Consider the following 20,779-nt stretch of genomic DNA (forward strand, 5'->3'; position numbering starts at 1 on the left):
AGAGAGAGAGAGAGAGAGAGAGAGAGAGAGAGAGAGAGAGAGAGAGAGAGAGAGATCACATAGTTGCTTGTCTTCTTTTACTGGGTAGATCCTGGGAATGAAGGTCAAGTCATCAGGCTCAGTGGCCTGGGTCTCTTTACCTTGTGAGCCATCTTGAGGGCCCTGAATCTTTCCCATCCCAGTACTCCACCAGCATAAGGAACCAGGTGTGGAGGTACACGGCTGTCATCCAGCACCTGGGGCTCCAGGAAAAGACTGTTGGCAGTTTGAGGCCAAGCAGGGCTATGTGAAATCCTGTCTCCAACACGCAGAACTAAATGGCAAAGCATATGTGGGAGCACAAGAGTAGAAACCATGCCATGGTGTGCTTCCGTGCACCTGCACGGTCTCTGTGCTGCAGCACATAGGATAAGGCTATCGTAGTGTCAGCAGCACAGTCGTTCTGCCTTGAGTTTTGCTGTGTCCTACAGCGTGTGAATGTTCAGGGTGCTTCAGCCTGCCTTCCCTCTGTCTCTTCACGTCCCTTCGCTCCTGCCTGGGCTTTTCCCTTTCGTCATCCACTTGAATGCTCCAGTTGAAGCGATTCTGAGATGTCCTTAGGCTACCCCTTGGTGCCTAGGAGTTGATGTTTTGCCCCTTATCAACGGTAGGCATTGTATACCCTTACTTTTGGAAGAACCGTGTTCTCTGACATGCCAGCCTGCCCTGTAGAAAGCAGATATTTCCATGGAGCTCTCGCTCCAGATGAATAGAGTCCTCCCAAGGCTGATGCTGGCTGGGAAAATTCTTCTGTGCAGCTGTGAAGCTGCCCTGGCTCCTGAGCTGCCTTTGATCTATATTTTCTGATTGGGAAAGAAAAGAAAAATCAAATAGCATTTTGTTCAGACAAACTGTGTCTCAATGATGAAAATATGCGTTGACTGGAGGTTTTCTCACACACGAGCTTTGGCCTTTTCTATTAAACAAAGGATCACAGTGTGGAAGATTGCCTTTTCTTTTTACTTCACCTGAATTTTATTCTCTTTGATGTGTTAGGGCATAATATTTCATCAGCAAAATGGATGAGACAACTGTCTTCCAAACCACGATTCTTTTTGCTTTGCTGAGAAACAAATATTATCCAAGCATAAAATACTTAGTTCACAGAGTCACCTTTCAAAAGGGAGAAGTCTTCAGGTCTGAGGGAGAAAACATGGATGTTCTTTGGTGGGCATTACTTTTGCTTCACTATCTTAGGTCTCTAGTTCTCATAACACCTAAAATGTATAAGGTAATGTTATAATAGCATTATATTAGTATCTGTCTAAATAAAATATTAACTAAATCTATATTTGGACAAAAAAGAATTTTATTCTTGAAGACCGGTCAGGCTAGTAGCCAACTTCAGATGATGACACAACCTTAGATAAAAACATTACCTTAGAGTCTAATGACTGTTACCTTTCTTCTGTATCTATTGTGTTCTGTTTGATAGTATCTCCTTAAGTAGCACAGACTCACCTGGAACTCATGACCTTTCTTCTAAATATGAGATAATTGACTTATACCATCAAGCTTTGCCTAATAAATTATTTCTTGAGCTTCACGGATTAAATTCCAATATCTTAATTTCCATACTTAGCAAGAAACACTAATGTAGATATAAGAAAATACATCATAAGATAGAATAAGAAACATATTTTTTATCCAACCACCTCTAAAGTGGGATTATAGCCACTATGTCAGAATTCCCTTGATTGTAGAGAAAAATGCCTTTGTAGTATTACCCTTTGTAACAGGAAAATATTAATATTTTCCTATTTAATTTAATTAATGTAATTAAATACATTTCTGGAGGTACTCTGCAATCTTTGAAGATGGAGGTACAGTTAGATGATTCACCATTGCCTATATGTTTGTCTGTCTATCTGTCTATCTATCGATCTATCTATCTATCTATCCACCTATCTACTATCTACCTACTATCTATCTATGTGTCTATCATGTTTCTCTCCTTTGTAAAACTACACTATACACTTGATTACTAACTATTCATTATAGAAGGCTTTAATTAAGCTATAATTTCTGAATCTAACATAATATTCGACATAAAAAGAAGGCAAGTGACTGAGCTGTTCATAGTTCATGATTAACATATGCGTTCTAGTCTCATTATACTAGTGGTTGCAATTCAGCAGTTTTCCTATTCTTTTCTATCTTCTTTCACAATTGAATACCTCTCACCCTTTTCCTGAGTTAGCACAGCCAAGATGTCTTTATTCTTGGTATCAAGATAAAAAGCTTTTACTTAGGATATTTTTATAATTGAATATTGAATGTTAATAATTTTATTATTTCATTTTAGGACCAACTAGTAGCTGTTTCTGAAAAGGTTTTGTTAGGCATTTCATGAAGTCATAAGTCACAGTGACATACAGTACAATAGAGTGTGTCAACACTCATTGTTTTTAAGTTTAAAATGTTTGTGTCTTTCCATTCATGCTTTCTTAGCTCAGTTTTTAGTTGTAGAGATGTATGGGTAGTATGATCATTTGATACCTATGTATAGTGCATAATCATTAAATCGGGGCATTTCCTTTTCCTTTTCTAAAACAGTTTTTTTTTTAATTTTTGGTTAATATACCAGTATATATGTTTTTGAGTATAACATTCAATACATAATCTAATACATATCTAATGTCCTGATCAAACCAGGAATATTAATTTTCCACTATAGATTCTTAGTAATATCTCAGGCAATTTTACATTTAGGGAACAAATAAAAATATTTTTTCTAGCTTGAAGAAAACCTACATACATTCTGTCAGCCATTAAGATTAAATAATTTCTTAAATGTTGATACATCTGTGACAAACAGAATTTCTACACTTCTGGGCAGTAATGTGAAGAAACAAAAGCTGTAGGGAAATACATTACAAAGTAGGGAAAATTATCTCTTTATTAAAATCTTTAAATTGAAAAAAATTCTATTGCAATCATCATTCTTAGTTAACCTTTGTAGGGCCAGGAAACAGTTTCCCAACTATGTATATTTTATAAATAGTTATTTTTTTATTAAAATAAAAATACCAATAAAAGAAACAAACGCATTCTTTCTCTGTGAACGCCAAGTCAATAGCATCCTCTGAAAACTCTTGCTTTGTCCTCGTTTGAAACTGCATGAAGTAGGTATGATCAATATGGATGTGAATTAATTATCTAGAAGATGTTGATGTCATATAAATCTGAGTGGAACTTCTAGACTCAAACACTCACTCAGTCAACTTCTGAGAAAAATCAAATTAGTTCCTAGAGACACCGCAGAGGCTTCACCGACTTTCCTTTATCTGCTTGGGAAAGAATTGCCCAGGGCTCATGAAGAAGTGTTGTTTTCTAGTTTCTACTTGGAGCCCTTGAAATCTGTGGGCCTTCATTTGTCCTTGCACTTATAAGGCAGGACACAGCTCCCAGGTACAGAAAGTGATGAGGTGCGGCACAATCACAGTGCTGTTGGAAACATGAACTGATAAACTCAAAGGATCTTCTCATCTTCGCCCCTTCTCACCCAATTTCTACTGTGAAAATGGGATGAAAACCTTAGCGTCGGTTTCCGCAGGAGCTCCTTCTTGAAGGACATCTGTGCTTGTGTATCTCTAGAGATCATGAACTGCCTCTTTAGATAGCCTGAAGGGACACCAGCCAGGCTGGTTGCGTCTACTGCCTGTAATTTCCTTTTCAGGATAAGAGTGTAGCCGCAAATTTAGAAACATTAACATGAGCATAGGATGATGTACATTTTTCCACTAAAGAACTCCCAAATCTGAAAGCCCAGCAGTCAATATTTTGCTTTATAAAATGATACTTTATATTTATAACGATAATCCAAGCCATCAAATGGCCCCTTTGTTCACTATGGCCATCTTCATTACATTCTTTACAGTTTTATAGTTAAGCAACTTAATTTCATGTGTTTCTGGACATTTTCAGGTGATTAATTGACAGGAATTAGAGTCCAAAATAGTACATTTTTGTGAGCACACCCCTTTCCAGACACAATCAGTTTAAGTGGGTTGTAACCTACTGCTACAGACAGTACTGAAGAAGGGGAGGAAATGAGTTTATCAGTATGCATTTGCTATTATGTTAATGATGAACCTTTGCCCATCACATTGGCAAAACACATCATGAGCTTTTTTTTTTTTCTAAAAATTAATACTTGGAGATTAATTGAGTTATTTTTAGAAAGGCATTAATTGGTAATCTCCTAATATTAAATGATGTGTTTTAAACTAGAAATCATGGGGTCTTATGATTTCCTTGTGTGGTAGAAAATAACATATGTAAATCAAGTTCATTGCTCTCAATATTCTATTAACGACTTAATCCCAGGATTGTTTTTCCTGTACATCTGTATGTTCAAAGTGCTCATGTGGAACTAAGAATGCCGCTCAGCGGTAGAGCACTTGCCTACCATATGCAAAGGCCTAGGTTTGAGTCTCCATCAAATAAAGAAAACCAAATAAACACCACCAAAGAAATAAATCTATAAGTAGCTGTGGTTATTAATGTCAGTCGTGATCTTAGGTTTTCTACAGATAATCCGTTTGCTTATGACCGTTTCTTATTTGTTCTCCAGAGTTTTTCCGAGAGCTGCTGGAAAATGCAGAGAAGTCCCTAAATGACATGTTTGTCCGGACCTACGGGATGCTGTACATGCAGAATTCAGAGGTATTCCAGGATCTCTTTACTGAGCTAAAGCGGTACTACACAGGGGGTAACGTCAACCTGGAGGAGATGCTCAATGACTTCTGGGCTCGGCTCCTGGAGCGGATGTTCCAGCTGATAAACCCTCAGTATCACTTCAGCGAGGACTACCTGGAATGTGTAAGCAAGTACACAGATCAGCTGAAGCCATTTGGAGACGTGCCACGGAAACTGAAGATTCAGGTCACCCGTGCCTTCATTGCGGCTCGCACCTTCGTCCAGGGCCTGACAGTGGGCAGAGAGGTTGCCAACCGAGTTTCCAAGGTAACTTAGAGCATGCTTTCTCTCTACTTGGTCTTCCTCTTTCCCTTAAAAAAATAAGGTTTATAGAACAAATTAAGGCAAAAATTCTCATTCCCAGTGGTCCCTATTCCTAAAGGAAACCTGTGTAAAGGAATGCCAAGCCATTCCATATGGTTTGGCAATTAATGTAAATATTTATCATCAATGTGGGTGAGTTTTCATAGGTGATACTGTTTAAGCAAGACGGCTTACAACTAGTATCACCACATCAAAGTGTTGGGGATGATAAATAGTTACAGAATGATCCTCTCCGGTAAAGGAAGGGAAAGGTCTCCAAAGATGCTGAAAGTAGAAACAGTATAAAGGGCTCTTGCCATTCCTTGTTTATCAGTGTGGTAGGGCTCCTTAATGGTGAAAATGGAGCTCTTGCCCGGCACCTGTGGAGGGCTAATGGATACAAAGTGTAGGTTCTGCCCGGGGTTCCCTGGGTTGTCTGTTATCTTTGTAATTCCATGTTGTGTGTCAGGTTGGACTTATGAAAAAGATAAATCACTAATCCACTTTGGGGCCTTTCCTTGAGGATAATGTCTGTAAACCTTTAATGCAAGAGACCCTTCTGGGCTATTGGCTTTCCAGATTGAACATTTCCTGTGTGGAGCATATCTGCTTTTGTTTAAGCTTTGTCTTGACATTTAACTGCTCTTATGAGGTGGGCCTGCCCATTTATGAGGTCAGTGCAGCACATAGCCTAAAAGATGATTTATATAAGAAGTAAAGAGGAAACAATATATAAAAGAAGGCTGGTATTATGTCTCTGAAAGAAGGTCATATTTGTACAGAAATTATTGCCAAACAGTATTTTTTATTGCAGGTCTGTGGCCAAGAGCCATGGAGGTTTGGTGGGTTCATTTTTTAAGTATTTCCCAGAAATACTTTTGTTATTGTTACTCATCCATCCTTCCTTCCTTCCTTCCTTCCTTCCTTCCTTCCTTCCTTCCTTCCTTCCTTCCTTCCTTCCTTTTTTTCTTTCAAAGATTTATTATGTATACAGTGTTCTGCCTGCGTGTATACCTTCAGGCAAGAAGAGGGCACCAGATCCCCTTATAGATGGTTAAAAGCCACCTCACAGTTGCTAGGAATTGAACTTGGGACTTCTGGAAGTCCATCCAGGGCTTTTAATCTCTAAGCCATCTCTTCAGCCCCATCCCACCCCTTTCTTTCTCATTGTTTACATTTTGGCATACACAGAAGTCTATGGAATGACTTATAAAATTCCTGGCAATTCCCTTTTATAAAATTATCAGTTTTTAAAAAGTTACAGCATATGGAAGCATTTTTAAAAAATGCTTTTAAAGTGATATTTTAAACAAGGAATGCAATGATATAAAGGTTATATAGCAAGGATGTTTAATGCAGTTTTTTATTGGATATCAACAAAATTTGACCTATTGAAGGAACAAGTTTTTTAGAAATAATTTAATAGAAAGGCAGTCAAGTGGGATTGCAAGAAGATGTGTTATTCCCAGCTATGATCTGTTAAATATAAGGAAGTACAGAAACAAAAAGTATATCCTATGTGCCCTAACAAAGATATCTCTGGCTTTAGAAAAATAAATTTAATTAAATTAATATTCAATACATTAAGGTAATACATTACTGAGACTATCAGCTTTGTTAAAGTTTGAAGTGTCCATCTGAAGTATGAGCTGAGAAGCATGGATCAGTGTGTGTGCTCGGGGTGTGCACTCAGTGTGTGCACTTGGTGTGTGCAGTACTCTGCTTATTTGTGCTGATTCTGCCTGAATGTGAATACCACTTGGACTCATCTATCATGATCTGTAAAGGTTCAAAGTAGAGAAGAAAATATTCATGGTCGTCTACTGACTATTTTCCCTTGTTTCTCAGAGGTTGGCACTAATAACTGTGCAGGGTTGTTTTCTCAGTCTTTCACAGAAAGATGTCTTCTGGAGTCTCTGTTTACAAAACTCTAAAATGTCCCTCTTTATGAAGAAGGGCATCAGGCACCAATCATGAGTAGAAAGCTACCTTCAGATATTTTAAGAATTCATAAAAGTTGTAGCCCACAAACCATTTTTTTTCTCTAAGCAACAACTGCAGAGGTTTGGAATTTATTTTGTGGTTCATATAATGTAAAACATAACTATTCTCTACAGATCTCAGCCTGACTGACCTAGGTTGGAGATAAAATTTAAGCTGATATTTAACCATAGATGGGAATGTAGGTGATAGTTGGATATATAAAAGTTAGAACTTCACTTTAAAGAATCTGAGTAATTTCTATCAAACAATTTATGATGCAAGTATTTTAGGGTTTTCAATTTTCCCCATACTTTCCAGATAATCTACAGTAGGTTAAAAATGTATCTACTAATTCCCAAGTGCTCAAATGGACAACTTTCTGATTCACAAGCCTTCCTTTGCTTTCTTTCCTGTATGCCAACTTGTTTTGTCCAACTTCTATGTGTATGTGGTTTTTTTAAATGTTTGTCCAATTATATTTTTGTTATATTTAATTTTCTTTTATTAAAAGGAGAAATGTATGCATTTGTTCTATAATTGATCTTCAATCACTTTGTACAGTATTACAAAGTCTAATGACATTGAGAGGCAGAGAAGAATTGAAGTGTAAATCTGGTGTAGATCTGAGCAGTCTCCATGCTCTGCTAACAGAAGGGTTTGGAGCTGGTTGTGTGGTGGCAGAAGTTTCATGATTCAGGGGAAAGTTCTCTGGAGGCATCGGCTGCTCTCGTCACAGTGTTTTGGGAATCCAGTCCCTCTAGTGTCTCATTTTATTTTCAGTGACAACTTAAGTGTTTGAAGGCATCATTAATAGCTTTTAATTAATTGTTTTGACTGGGAAATGTACTTCTTTGGCAAAACACAGGGGCAGGAAACAAATGTTTTGACAACATAATGGGGAAATTTCTTTGCAAAGAGTGGAAGATTAATTTGTGATCCTCAACAGAATTATTTTTTTTAAACTTGTGCTTGCCATTTTGTGGATACAAATGATGCTTTTTCTAGTCTTAAAATTTGGTAAATTTATTTTTGACTACAGCTGAAGCTGTAGACTAAGCATTATAGGATTCTCCAATGAATAGCTTTGATCAGTGAATTAGGATTTATTTTCTATATAAATTTCCAGTTTTGAGTATGCCAAGAGTTGCCAAAATATGGAGTGTTGGTATCTTTCATTCTTTTCTGCACTGAGTATAACACCCTTACTTCAGCTAAACAAATTGAAAACACCTGCCTAGTTGAATGCATCCTTACCATACATCCATAGTCCTTCCCTAGAGGAATTCTGCATATGTGTCCAAGGAGACATGTAGAAAAATTTCAAAAAAGCATTTTGAGCAAACATTCGATAAGAAACATCTCAATTACCACATTTATGCAATGTGAACAGTGGTCTCCCCACATGGTGGAGTTATGTGGAGCACAGAAGGAAGTGAACTACACCACAGTCACCATGTGACAAATCTCATTTCAAGAAGAAAATTCCCAAATCACCATAGATGACATACCATGTATACAGAGATCAAACAATGGGAAGGTAAGCAATACTGTTCAGGAGAATATAATAAATGTATAAATTCAGAAACTCCAGATGGTAAGAGAAAACCACACAATGGAATAAACTATGTTGTATCATAGAGCAAGCAGAGATCCACTGGAGCACTTGAAGTTATTTCTAGCCATCTTCAAGCTAGGTACAATATAAGGGACCAAATAGGTGTCTCCATATAACACGTGTGTGTAAGATTATTCTAGCAAAGAAATAAATGCAAAACTTATTTACCAGTTGTCCAGTTGTGACTCTTTTGACCCATATGTGCCATCGGTGGCTAAGTATGGAGGTATGAGTGTCAGGTTACATGCAGTTACTGTCAGTCATCAGAGAGGCAAATGGGGGGTGACTCTGGTGGCTTGCCTGGTCCACATGATGCCATTTACAAACAAGAAGACCTGACTTTTTCTCATTTCTTTAATACAAGTACCATCCTAGCCAGGCACATAGGTCAGTTAGCAAAGTATTTACAAGTTTAGTTCAATCCTCAGAAGTCTGCTACATACAGACACACACACACACACACACACACACACACACACACACACACACAGAGAGAGAGAGAGAGAGAGAGAGAGAGAGAGAGAGAGAGATGAGAAAGGCAGAGAAAAAAGAGATAGAGAGAGGGGGAGAGAGAAAGAGAGAGATAAGAAAGGCAGAGACAAAAAGAGAGAGATAGAGGGGAGAGAGGAGAGAAAGAGAGAGGGAGAGGAGGAGGCACAGAAATGGAGAGAGATGGGTATGGTGGCAGTACTGTAATATCAGTACTGAAGCACAGTGAGAGGCAGGAGTCCTCTGAGGCTCACTGAGCAGGAAGCCTAACCTGTCCCGCGCTACCTTCTCGCCAGCAAGAAATGACGCGGCACACAAACAGGATCCTTCTGCAGCAACGCTTTAATGCTCTTGAGAGGGAGAGCATAAGCTTCCAACAGGCAAAGGGCGAAGAGAAGAGAGGGGAGAAGAGAAGAGAGAGAAGAGAAAGGGGAAAAAGAAAAAAAGAGAGCGAAGAACCAAATCCCTCAGCTTAAATAGAGCAAGATCGCCGCCTAGGACGTGTAACCCTCTGGTTGGCGGCCTGCTGTTACCCCAGATGACGCCACGGGAAAGGCAGGGCACAAGGGAATGGAAATCTACCCAGCACATGCGCAGCTGCCTTGTTTGTTTGTTAGAGCACAGGACATCAGCGCTATCTTGTAATGGCGAATGTGAGGGCGGCTCCCCACACTAACCTACTTAGTGAGTTCCACACTAGTGAGAAACAGTATCTCAACCAAAATAAGTAAATCGATCTGTGGATGATGCTTTAGGAATATTATCCATGACCGTCCTCCTGCCCATGCACACACCCGCACAATCAGAGGGATAAGCATATGCAAGGGCACCACCACCACAACCACCACAGACACACAATTTTCTTTGCTGAAAATTGTACCAAGAGCAGTCACAGCAATTGTGCAAGTCCTATCATTGATTTATTTTATGAACATTGAGTCAATAGAAGAGCTGAAAACCATTGCACCTGAAGTATCAACAAATATCGTCATCCCTCATCTCATCTTTTCGTTCTTCACTGCAAAAGGCAGACGTGGCTCTAGGCTTCAGTAGGACTGTATTTCCTGACACATCATGCTTGTAGATGTGAGGACGAGGAAGTGAATCATCTACCATGGTGACCATCTCGTTAGACCTCTCTGATCATGGTGGAAACCCATTCCACAAGGAGTGATGTGTAGTATATTCATGGGGAAGATGGTACTCTGTTTTATTATCTGCAGTTTGGAAATTTTTAAAATATAAAATAAGACACATAATAGCATCTGAATTATTAGTCCCCTTCCTTCTGTGGTGATGCTTTGATTAGAATTGATTCTGTGACATTTTCTGGAACTGAAGAGGACCAAGCAGCCCTTGAATGGACGAGTCCTTGTCACAGTTCGTTTGTGGTTTGTGTATTTTCTTCTGAAATCAGTGCTTACCCAACAGACCAATAAAACCTCCGTGTTATAGAGAATAGGTGTGCCTTTTGAAATTATCAATAATGCTTTTATCTTCTCTCAAACATTACATACTGACTGCAATTTCCCTCCTTCCACCCCTCCCTCACCTCCTCCAGTCTCTCCCCCAGACCTATTCCCTCCGTCCCTCCCTGTCCCCTCCAGTCTCTACCCTAGTTCCACTTTTTTCTATTTCAATTTTTAAGGCAATATAAGCATTTTGCCCTTGAGATCATATGATGGTGTGTGGATATTGCATATTATATTTGGAAGGTGCTTTGCACTTGGTTAACACATAATTTCATAATAAAATAGTAAGAAAGCCTAGGTGTGGTAGTGCACATCTACAATCGAACACTTTAGAATCAGAGGCTGGAAGTCTGAGGACTCCAGGGTCATCCTCATCTACATAGCAAGTGTAAAAGCTTCCTGGGCTCCCAGAGATCCTTTCTTAAAACAATGTCATTAGTACTAAGAGGCACGGCATCCGCATGGCTTATTAAAGCAATTCAATGAAAACAATGGTTCTCCTATGTCCCAGCTTCTTTGACTAGCTTTAGAAATCATAAGAGAAGAAAACATAGGTGTCATGGAAAGCATCAAATCCCCTTTTACTGGTTGCAAATAGAATAAACTACTCTGGAGTCTAGCAGGGTAAGAGAAAAGACAGATCCTGATGAAAAGAACTGGATTGCTTCTACGAAAGTCATTCTATCCCACACTAATTTTAAGGTTTCTTGAAAGATGTATAACCAAGGAGATGCAGAATTGGAAAGTGACTGTGGTAGGGGAGTAAATGATGGCGTCAATGAGAGTTAATTTCCAATGCATTAAAAGCTTTTGCATATCCTGCCTTCTCATTCTTTTTGGGATATCTCTATTTTAATAACTTACGCTTGAGTTATGTCATTTGATTTTAAAGTTATATTACTATTATAATTCCATTCAAATGGGCACCTTTCTTTCTGATGAATGCATTTTTAGCATTTTACTCACTTTGAAGAATGAATGATTCAACCATGAATAGGAAAGGCTTGGGAATTGGTGCTTCCTCTCCTGCCCCTAGCAGCCGTAAAGTTCTCCCTCTTATACTTTCAGATGGATGATTACAGTAACCTTCCATTTGTTTGATCTTTATGAAACTACAACCATGGTTAAGTTTTTCTCAGTAAACCTTTGCTTGGTGTGTTTTATATGGTAAGCAATTTTGTTTTTCTGAGCGCTAAGGATTAAGCAAATTAATGTGCTTGCAACTACTAATGAGAAAATAAGAAATGAAAACAATTTTTATATCCTGAGAACACAGTGCAGCAAGTGTTTTAGGAATAGAGAAGAACTGAGTGTCCACTGAGCGTGTAACTCACTCGGTGAAGGACAGGTCGCCGCTGTTTGGTAGATGAGCGTGTAACTCACTCGGTGAAGGACAGGTCGCTGCTGTTTGGTAGATGAGCGTGTAACTCACTCGGTGAAGGACAGGTCGCCGATGTTTGGTAGATGAGCGTGTAACTCACTCGGTGAAGGACAGGTCGCCGATGTTTGGTAGATGAGCGTGTAACTCACTCGGTGAAGGGCAGGTCGCCGATGTTTGGTAGATGATGAGAGCACTTTGGGTGGTAAGGATGCTTAGCAGGCAGGAGCTGAGCAGTGCTGCAGAGGTGTGCAGGGATGCTTCAAATGATGGGATTCAAGCATGCGGCGTCCTAAGTCTTGAAGTACAAAGCGATGGTTGGGGAGAGATAAGCCTAGATATCTAAGTGGGACTTATGGGTTAAAATTATATAGCTCACCAGTGATTTTATACAAATCTATTCTACCTGAGCAACTTATTTTTAGGGACTGAAGAATGGTTCAGTAGGTAAGAGTACTTTCTACCATGTCTGCATGCCTGAAGACATGGCTCCCATCCCTTGGGAAAGAACTGACTCTCAAAACTTGTCCCCTTATTTTGACACATGCTCCATAGCAAGCGTCTCTCTCTCTCTCTCTCTCTCTCTCTCTCTCTCTCTCTCTCTCTCTCTCTCTAAAACACACACACACACACACACATTCATTCAGATACTTTTGAACAGCAAAATCATTCAGTTCATTTCCATTTATCAACAACATGATCAACATGGAATGAAAATGAATGGTCTGTCCCTTAAGGAAATATTATAATTCTAACAACAATGAGATTCAGGTAAAATATACTGTCATCCAGGAACAATAGATGTATCTTGGGAACTTGGAGAAAGCAAGAAAGCAGACAGTATATATGAATATAAAAATGAAGGTTCACATTCCAAGGGAATAATAAGCTGACTCTTCCCTGCCAGGGCTCCAGGCCATGGAGTTGTGGAGATGAAGCTGAGAGGTAGATTTGACTCATATGATGTGAGCATCATTTCTGTTCTTTAGGACTCTCAGCATATTGACACAAGCAAGATTTTTTTCAAGAGAAAATAATGTATACATTATTTTTCTTGAGAAAATGGTCCATACAGAATATGAAGACCGTGAAATATCATTTCTTTGATTCAGGTTGAGGAGCTCTGAAGACTGACCAGATGAGAGGCAGTAAGTTCTAGATCAAATCAGGTGTAGATCAAGATGGGGAGTCCCTCTAGAAAAACACAAACTCCCCAGCCAGCAGATAGAATGCAGCCCAGTGTCAAGCAAGTTTTGGGAACAGTGTTTGTTTCCACTTAGCAAGGACATTGATCTGGTGGATGTGAGAATTACCAACCAAGATACACACGTGTATTTGAAAATCACAGTAACAAGTAACGAGGGGGAAAAAGAGACAAGGATCAGACAAGTTACCTGATCATTCTGTATTTGAAGAGGATTCTGAACAGAAGAACAAATTCAAAGACCTATAACGGGTGCCCTCCTGAAGGTAAACACAGAGAGAATTTGCCAACGAATCAGTGGTTAAGTCCAAAAGGAAGGAAATAGGCTTGTCCATGAGAACGTTAATTAAGCCTAGCAGGAAAGAAGTGGCTTCACTGGCTAAGACGCTAATGGTATCTGGACGTGGTCTATTAACTAAGGATCACAGACTAGCAAATGCCTGTGAACAGAATAGTCCTATTCTGCAATGGGGAAAATTGTAAGTATTTTTAAAAATCACTGCAGCAACTTCCTATTTCTGTGACAGGCAAGGACCATCAGTAGAGTACTGTTTAACTCACAAGCTGCATGTCTTTAAGAGGGAACTCTGATATGGTTTGCTCTGTAGGATCACATATCCAGCCTTGCCATATTTGGAAACAAGAAATTCTTAATTAAAGATTCTGATGCTATATTGACCCACATGCACAGTTTGAGATACACTGTTATGGAACAATGTGAACACTGGGTAACCTTTGAGCAATGCTTTGGCTGATTCCAATAGTGCATTTGGAATTTTACCTTTTCTGTATCCAATTTTTCTTTACTGTTTTTCAGTGCCCAGGGTTTACCCCCAGGATATAATATCTGTATTTACAACCACGATGAACTTAGTATAGCCAACTAGAGTGGCATGTCTGCTGTTTGCCTATGCCCCAGAATCTAAGAACTCCTCTGGGGCAATGGGAAATGTGTGCTACAAACAGACAAAGATATCTTTGTTACTAATGGGGAACATCCGCTGGTTGCCAATTAAAGTACATCACAATTTTTTTAAAAGCCAAGAGGATAAAGTTCCCAGGCTGTAACTCTACAATTATTTGAAAAATGACTTCATGAAAAAAAAGAAATGAATATGAGAGTTTCTCCCAGCCTCAATGCTTCCTCTGTTCTTGGGTAGTTGTCTCTAAATGCATTTATGTAATTCCTCCCAGGAAGCTCTAGGAAGCATGCTGTTCTGTAATTAAGTCCCCATGTAAAGCAGATTTGGAGTGTGGAAGGGAGGTAAGCCTGTGATATCACTGGCCAAACTTGAAATGTTCAAGGATATCTCATTTATGGTCCCGTCTTCCAAGATTCAAGGTACAAGGACATTCCCTGATCTAATATCAGTAAACTGTGGAATTCTAGGAAAGCTGGACAGATACATTGCATTATCAATGCTCACATAGTGAAGAAGAGCTCAGGTTCAGATGTCACATGGTAGTATAGTTTTAAATGACTTACTAGGTCATGTTGACATTCATTTGTTAGACCAGGGGGGAATGCACTATTATACTATTTGAACTTTCTGCTGTCTCATCTTTGTGGTGACATGTAAAGGTTATTCCTTTTCATGTATGGACATTACAGGTATTTAGCCTGGTCAATATTCAACATAAACAGGATGGATCAACTTCCTGCACTCAGAATATACCAATCATCTCGATACTGAAGGTCTGTGCTTTCTTGTGTCTAGCTGGGTTAGGCAGTTGTGAAGATCAAACTGTCAGTGACAGGATAATGGTGTCCTTGACATCCACGTGGAAGTAAAAGTCTGGCCAAAATCAATACGGTCTCCAAGTTAATAGCAGATGACAATTAAGCATGTTGCATAAACAGAAATTTTGAAATCATTTTTGTTTTTGGAGCAGATGTTACATGTCAACAATGCCACTGTCATGTTTAGTACTCGACAGAATGCAGTGGTTTGTGTTTAGAAATGGCTTCCCCCCCTAGTTCACAGTATCTGACAAAGTAGGAAACTCAAATGCTTCTGTGTTCATTTTTCGGTGAATTCTTGAGAATAAAGAGCATTCATTCACAGAACATTTTAAACTTTAACAAACATATTAATTATAAAAACACTCCACATAACATTCTCATAACAGATACAAATATCTCTTTCCATATGGAAATGTGTTCATTTATAAATAATGTTGTGTTAAAATTTTTATTTTTTTTTCTTGGCTTTGTAAAAAACATATTCTCTTACTAAAAATATATCAAAACATAAGACAGCATTTATTTTGTTATATTTTAGTGGAAACTAAAAATGTTTAGTGAGAGGTATTTTTTATTTTAATTTTAATTTTATTGTGTTGTAGAGAATAACAGAGCTGCGAGATCTTGTAGAGCTCCCCATTTCCATCCTTGGAGGATTTTGTTCTTCAAATTGGCAGCTGGGACCAGAAATTTTTAAATTTCCTTGCAATAAAGAGTTTTATCAAAAGAATGAACTCTATGATATCCTACCCCATTTTTGGATAACTGAATGAAATATTTAGGACACCATCTCTATAAAATATTTCAAATTATCTATTTGGCTAGGATAAAAATGTACTTTGAAATTTTGGCTTTGGATGGGGAATTGAATCCATGTTGAAAGTCACTTTATTTGTGAAAATTTTATTTTAATGTTAAAGATACAGCTCTTCTCCTCTCAGCATCAGCCTAATACTTGAAATCTTTAATATGCTGTTAAACTTTCTACTCTACTCTCTTGATCAATCTGTAGGCTGTCATTTGTATTGTGATTATGGATCCAAAATAGCTAACAAGATAGCATAGAATCATCCACCTCAAACATGTAATTACTCCTTTAAATCACAAAGAAAATTTAAACAAAGTCATCACTCTATCCCAAATCAACTTGGTATTTAATTTTCATTGATCATCAAAGAAACAGTTTTGTACATTTTCCTAACTTAGTCAATATGTGTTCACTAAATAAGACTGTTATTTTGAAAATACACAATACAGAAGGAGCATAAATCAATCCCCTATATAAGCACTGAACAAAGAAATGACTGGCCACTCATCTTTGTGGTCTAAAAATGACAACCAAAGCTAAGAGAGCATTCAGTGCCCTACTGCGCTATCTCCTGCTCTTGATTAATCTCCAAAACTTGACTCTAGTGAGCCAGTGTGTAATTTTCCCATCTAAGTGATGTGAGGTGTTTAATATTGAGTTTGCTATTTGAACTACCTGGCACATTTCACATTTCTTTAAGAAAACAATGTTCCTTATGTGTATAGCCTTTGTATTGTGGCCATGGCTCCAAGAGCACAAGAAGATGGTTTGCCTTACAGCCTCATAGAATCTCCGCAGACAAAACATGCAATTCTCCTTCATAGAAGGCTGCCACAGGTCGTAAACCTTTGTGTTCTTACTAAGAAGAGTAGGCAAGAGAGGTATGTGCGTGTGTGTATATGTGTGTGTGTGTGTGTGTGTGTGTGTGTGTGTGTGTGTGTGTGTGTGTGTTGGTCTTGCCTCAACTTTGTACTTCAAATTTCATGGAGGACAGAAACAACTTATCTCATTTTTTATGTGTTTCAATATTGAAATTTATCGGTTAATTTCTTTATACTACAATACCATGAGTTAGGAAAAAAAAAATCCAAAGGCCTAAATCAGAAAAGAATTGAGAACAAGAGAAGAATGTTTAATATATAAAATCACAACAATATATTTACATCAGACCAAGCCTTAGAGTTTAAGCCAATTGGCAACGGGTGAACTTTGTTCAAATCTAGTCCATGGACATATTTTTCTCGCATAGCTTTCTTAAGATTTCAAATGATACTTTAAAAATGGTAGGATTGATACAAAATGTTATTTCTATATTTGGAACATTTGACAAATGTGATGCCTACGACCACATAGCAACAAGATGGAGTTAGTAAGCATTTAGTTTGAAGTTGGTTATATTGAATATCCACTACCTGTTCTGATGTCACATGCTGGATGGCTGGGTACTTGAGCTGATCAGAAAGTCAGTGTTTACTGTAATTATTTCCCTTTTAATCATAGTAGATGAATGTTCTCTGTACCTCTTCCTTTGACAAACTTGAAGACATGAAAGCCAAATGAGGCCATGTTTGGGGGGTGGCATAGAGTTAGTGGGGACAAGCATTCAGCATGGTAAAGTGGGCTGTGTTTAGAGATCCACTCAGTGAATGTCAGCAGCCTTGTTATTTGACCCCTAGTCTTTGGCTTTAAAAGTCTTCTTTAAAGCTTTGTGTGAGCCATCAGCATGAGGTGAACATTATTTCTTAATCAAATGGCAACTGATCAATAGCTAAGGAAAGCCCGTCTCTTCCTGATGGGCCACCACACATGAATCCTGCCACCTGATTGCTTCCTGAAGAGTCTCCTTGTATTTGCTTCACTTCTGGAAGTTCACGTCTCCAGAAATGGGTCAGAGCAGATGGGTCTTGCCTATTGTTGACGCCATCAGTACTAATGTGTCTTCCTTCTAACATGAATGGAAACTCACAGGGAGTCCATACCAGCCTCTCTTTCACACACCACCCTCCTGCCCTTGGGTGAATCCTACAGCTGTGCTGTGGCTCTCATTTTGTTGCTTAGCTGAGAGCTCTGCTTTGCAATGGCACTGGCTGTGTACTGCAATTCCACTCGGCCTCATTCAGGGATAAGATGCTCTTTGAGTATAAATCTTCCCAACTTTCAAGAATGTCATGAAGCAGAATGCTTTGAACCACATATGCACTTTAAGATTTTAAAACAAAACAAGTGAAAAATTAATAATGATTTAACTAACTCAACGTGCTCAGTCACATGTATGCAATCAGTACAGTCTTGATGTACACATCTTAATCTCTAGAAAATGTTATAAACTAGAGAGATGGCTCAGCAGTTAAGAGTACTTTGCTGTTCTTCAAAGGACCAGAATTTGATTCCCAGCACAAAGGAGGCTCACAACCATCAGGAGCCCTAGTTGCAGGGGATTTGATACCCTCTTCTGGCCCCTGCAGGATCTGCTTGAATGCTCTTCATGTACCTGTAAGTATGCAAACACTCATAGGCTAATAATAAGTAAATCATTTTCAAAAGTGTAAACTAAAAGTTAACAATATTTTAATATTTAGCCTTTTAACATAGGCTCTTGAAGATTATCTCTGAACAAATTAAATGACTCAAAAAACTAATCTATCTCCAGAGAGAGTTGAAGCTACCAATATTTTATATAAAGTGAGTCCTTCCCAGGCAATAGTCCCTTAAGCATTGATACCCTGAGTTTTCTCACTGGATTAAGTATATACACACTTATAACTAGTCATTTTTCAGTCTGGAGTTTGCACAAGTCTCACTTTGGCTGAGCTGCACTCCACAGCTCAGGATCCACACATGGCTCAGACAGACTTAATGAAATGGACAGAACAGAGATTAACAAAAAATTAACAGAGAACACTTCTACTTAGAATCACAAAAACTTGGGAAATCATCCAAGGAAATCTAATCTTACAGCTAATTATCCTGAAAGTTCCCCTAGTTATAAGAATAAAGGAGAAGTATTTTGTCTTTGCCTAACACATTTTTGTCCCTGATTCAAATTCTAATTTGAAACATAGACTTTCTTTTAATAGAAAAGTTTGTCATCATCAGAGCCCTCGGGAGCAGTATATGTAAGCTGCCGCAGTCCCTGAATGTGAGAAACACCAGAATGGTCCCAGATCATCACAGATGGATTACTCTGTGATTGCCAATGTGGTCTGGAATAATGAGATGAGACAAATTAATATAGTAGTTGGCACATATCAATGGGTCTTAGTATCAGTACTAAATAAATAAATAAATAAATAAATAAATAAGAACCAAGCTATAACCTCAGAGGGATGGGGCTCCTGGGGTGCTTAGTTCTCAGAAAGCTTTCTAGCATTCACAGAGGTAATCTCCTGCTAGCTGGAAGCATTCTGAGTCACATGTCTCATCTCTATAGATTTAATACTGAGTCTTGACAAAGGTAATATTGATCCTTCTCAAATGCCTACCCCCAGAAGAGAGATTAGGTCATTTTCTGTTTTACCTGTGGGTTTTTAATGAGCCTTATAAGCTGTTCACTGTCACTCCTGCTGTGCATGCCATGCTTGGCTGCTGGGTTTTCCTGTGACATCTGGAAGAACGTAACCCTGGCGAACACTGGGATGTATACAAATTCCCGCAAGCTCATACTTCTGCACTGCTAGAAAGCTGACGGTAGACTTATTTTATAATTCTATTCACCAAATCCATTTAGAATATGTAAACCTATTTATTGTGGTATTTAAGATCACTTTCCTCAAGAGAACCCAGAACATTAAGTAAGCAATTTTTTAAAACACAATTTTAGAGGTCAAGTCAATTTAATGTCAGCATCTCATAATTTAGCTATACAATGGGATTTTCCTTAAGCTTGCCAATGCTGAGGTGAAAATATATGCAAAATCCTGCAAGTATGCAAGAGTGTTTCCAGCACACAGGTAGCCCACAACCTGTCTATGTGCAGTCTCGAATTCCTGTTCTGTCCTTACTTTATCCTTCATGGCTACGCTTCTTTTTGAATACTCGCTATTCCCACAACATAACCTACTGCAAATTGAACTGAATAGAGTTAAACAATACTTATCATATAGTAGCCTCTCAAAAGTCATTCTCTTTGTAGTACATAAATGTTATATTTTCTCTTTTCCTATTATTTTACTGAAATCTAAATTCTAGATTTCAGTAGATTACCGCAGGTCTGGACCTTTGCTGTTCTAAACCACGTCTCCCAGGTATACAACCTTGCCTTTTCTTGGAAATCTCAAGACTATTTTTATGAGATACCATTTTTATTACATCACTGTCCTGGTTATAAATCCTAGTGGTATACTGCTTATCCATTAACTGGGCATGTTAAAGAGGGCTTGGCTCTTACAGATTAGTCCCAGATCCATAGCCAGTTTTAGTCAAGAATGTGTATTAATGTACCTCACCTGCTCTATTATGCACAGGAAGGCTGCATCTTCCTGTGGCTTGTATTTCTCTTTCTCTGTTGATCCTCCTAACCCACTGCAGTCTATGAACTGCCATCCAGGAAGCTTCTCACACAGCATGCACTCCTTAACTCCTTCACTTATCAGAGCTTCCCAATTGAAATGTCACCATCTTCCCTGTCTTCATGTCCTCATGTATCCTCATTCATAATCCTCTTCATCCTGAGGACCACTCAAGGGAAGAACACACCTCCCACCCTTGGTGTCTCTCAGTAAGCACTGATGTAACCACGTTGTATATACTGAATAAAAAGTCATTGTGACAGCTCTCCTTCCTCTCAGTCTTAGAGAGACTGGGCAAAAGCCACATGTACAACCACAGGTCATGAGTTATAGCAAATAATGCCTTTAGTAGCTGGTGGTTTTAGGAAAGGATATAATATAGGTGTTTCTGGAATCTCACCTAATCCTAAAGATATGCTAAATGTTCAGTCATGCAAGAGAACAATAGCTCCTTTTAAAGTCTATAAGGACATTCAGGAATGAAGATGAAATATTAATGCCAGAATATAGGTGGAAAAGCTACATACGGCCTTCA

At 38.6% G+C, this 20,779-nt stretch overlaps 1 protein-coding gene across 1 annotated transcript in view; it reads left to right on the forward strand.

Moving 5' to 3' along the window:
• Positions 1-20,779, forward strand: part of Gpc6 (glypican 6) — a 1,014,352-nt gene that overhangs the window by 487,590 nt on the left and 505,983 nt on the right. The window contains exon 3 of the mRNA XM_021203486.2: positions 4,616-5,007. Coding sequence (XP_021059145.1) covers positions 4,616-5,007 — 392 coding nt within the window. The remainder of the gene's footprint in view (positions 1-4,615; positions 5,008-20,779) is intronic.

The sequence above is a fragment of the Mus pahari genome, chromosome 8 (assembly GCF_900095145.1).
Source record: "Mus pahari chromosome 8, PAHARI_EIJ_v1.1, whole genome shotgun sequence".
Taxonomy (NCBI): domain Eukaryota; kingdom Metazoa; phylum Chordata; class Mammalia; order Rodentia; family Muridae; genus Mus; species Mus pahari.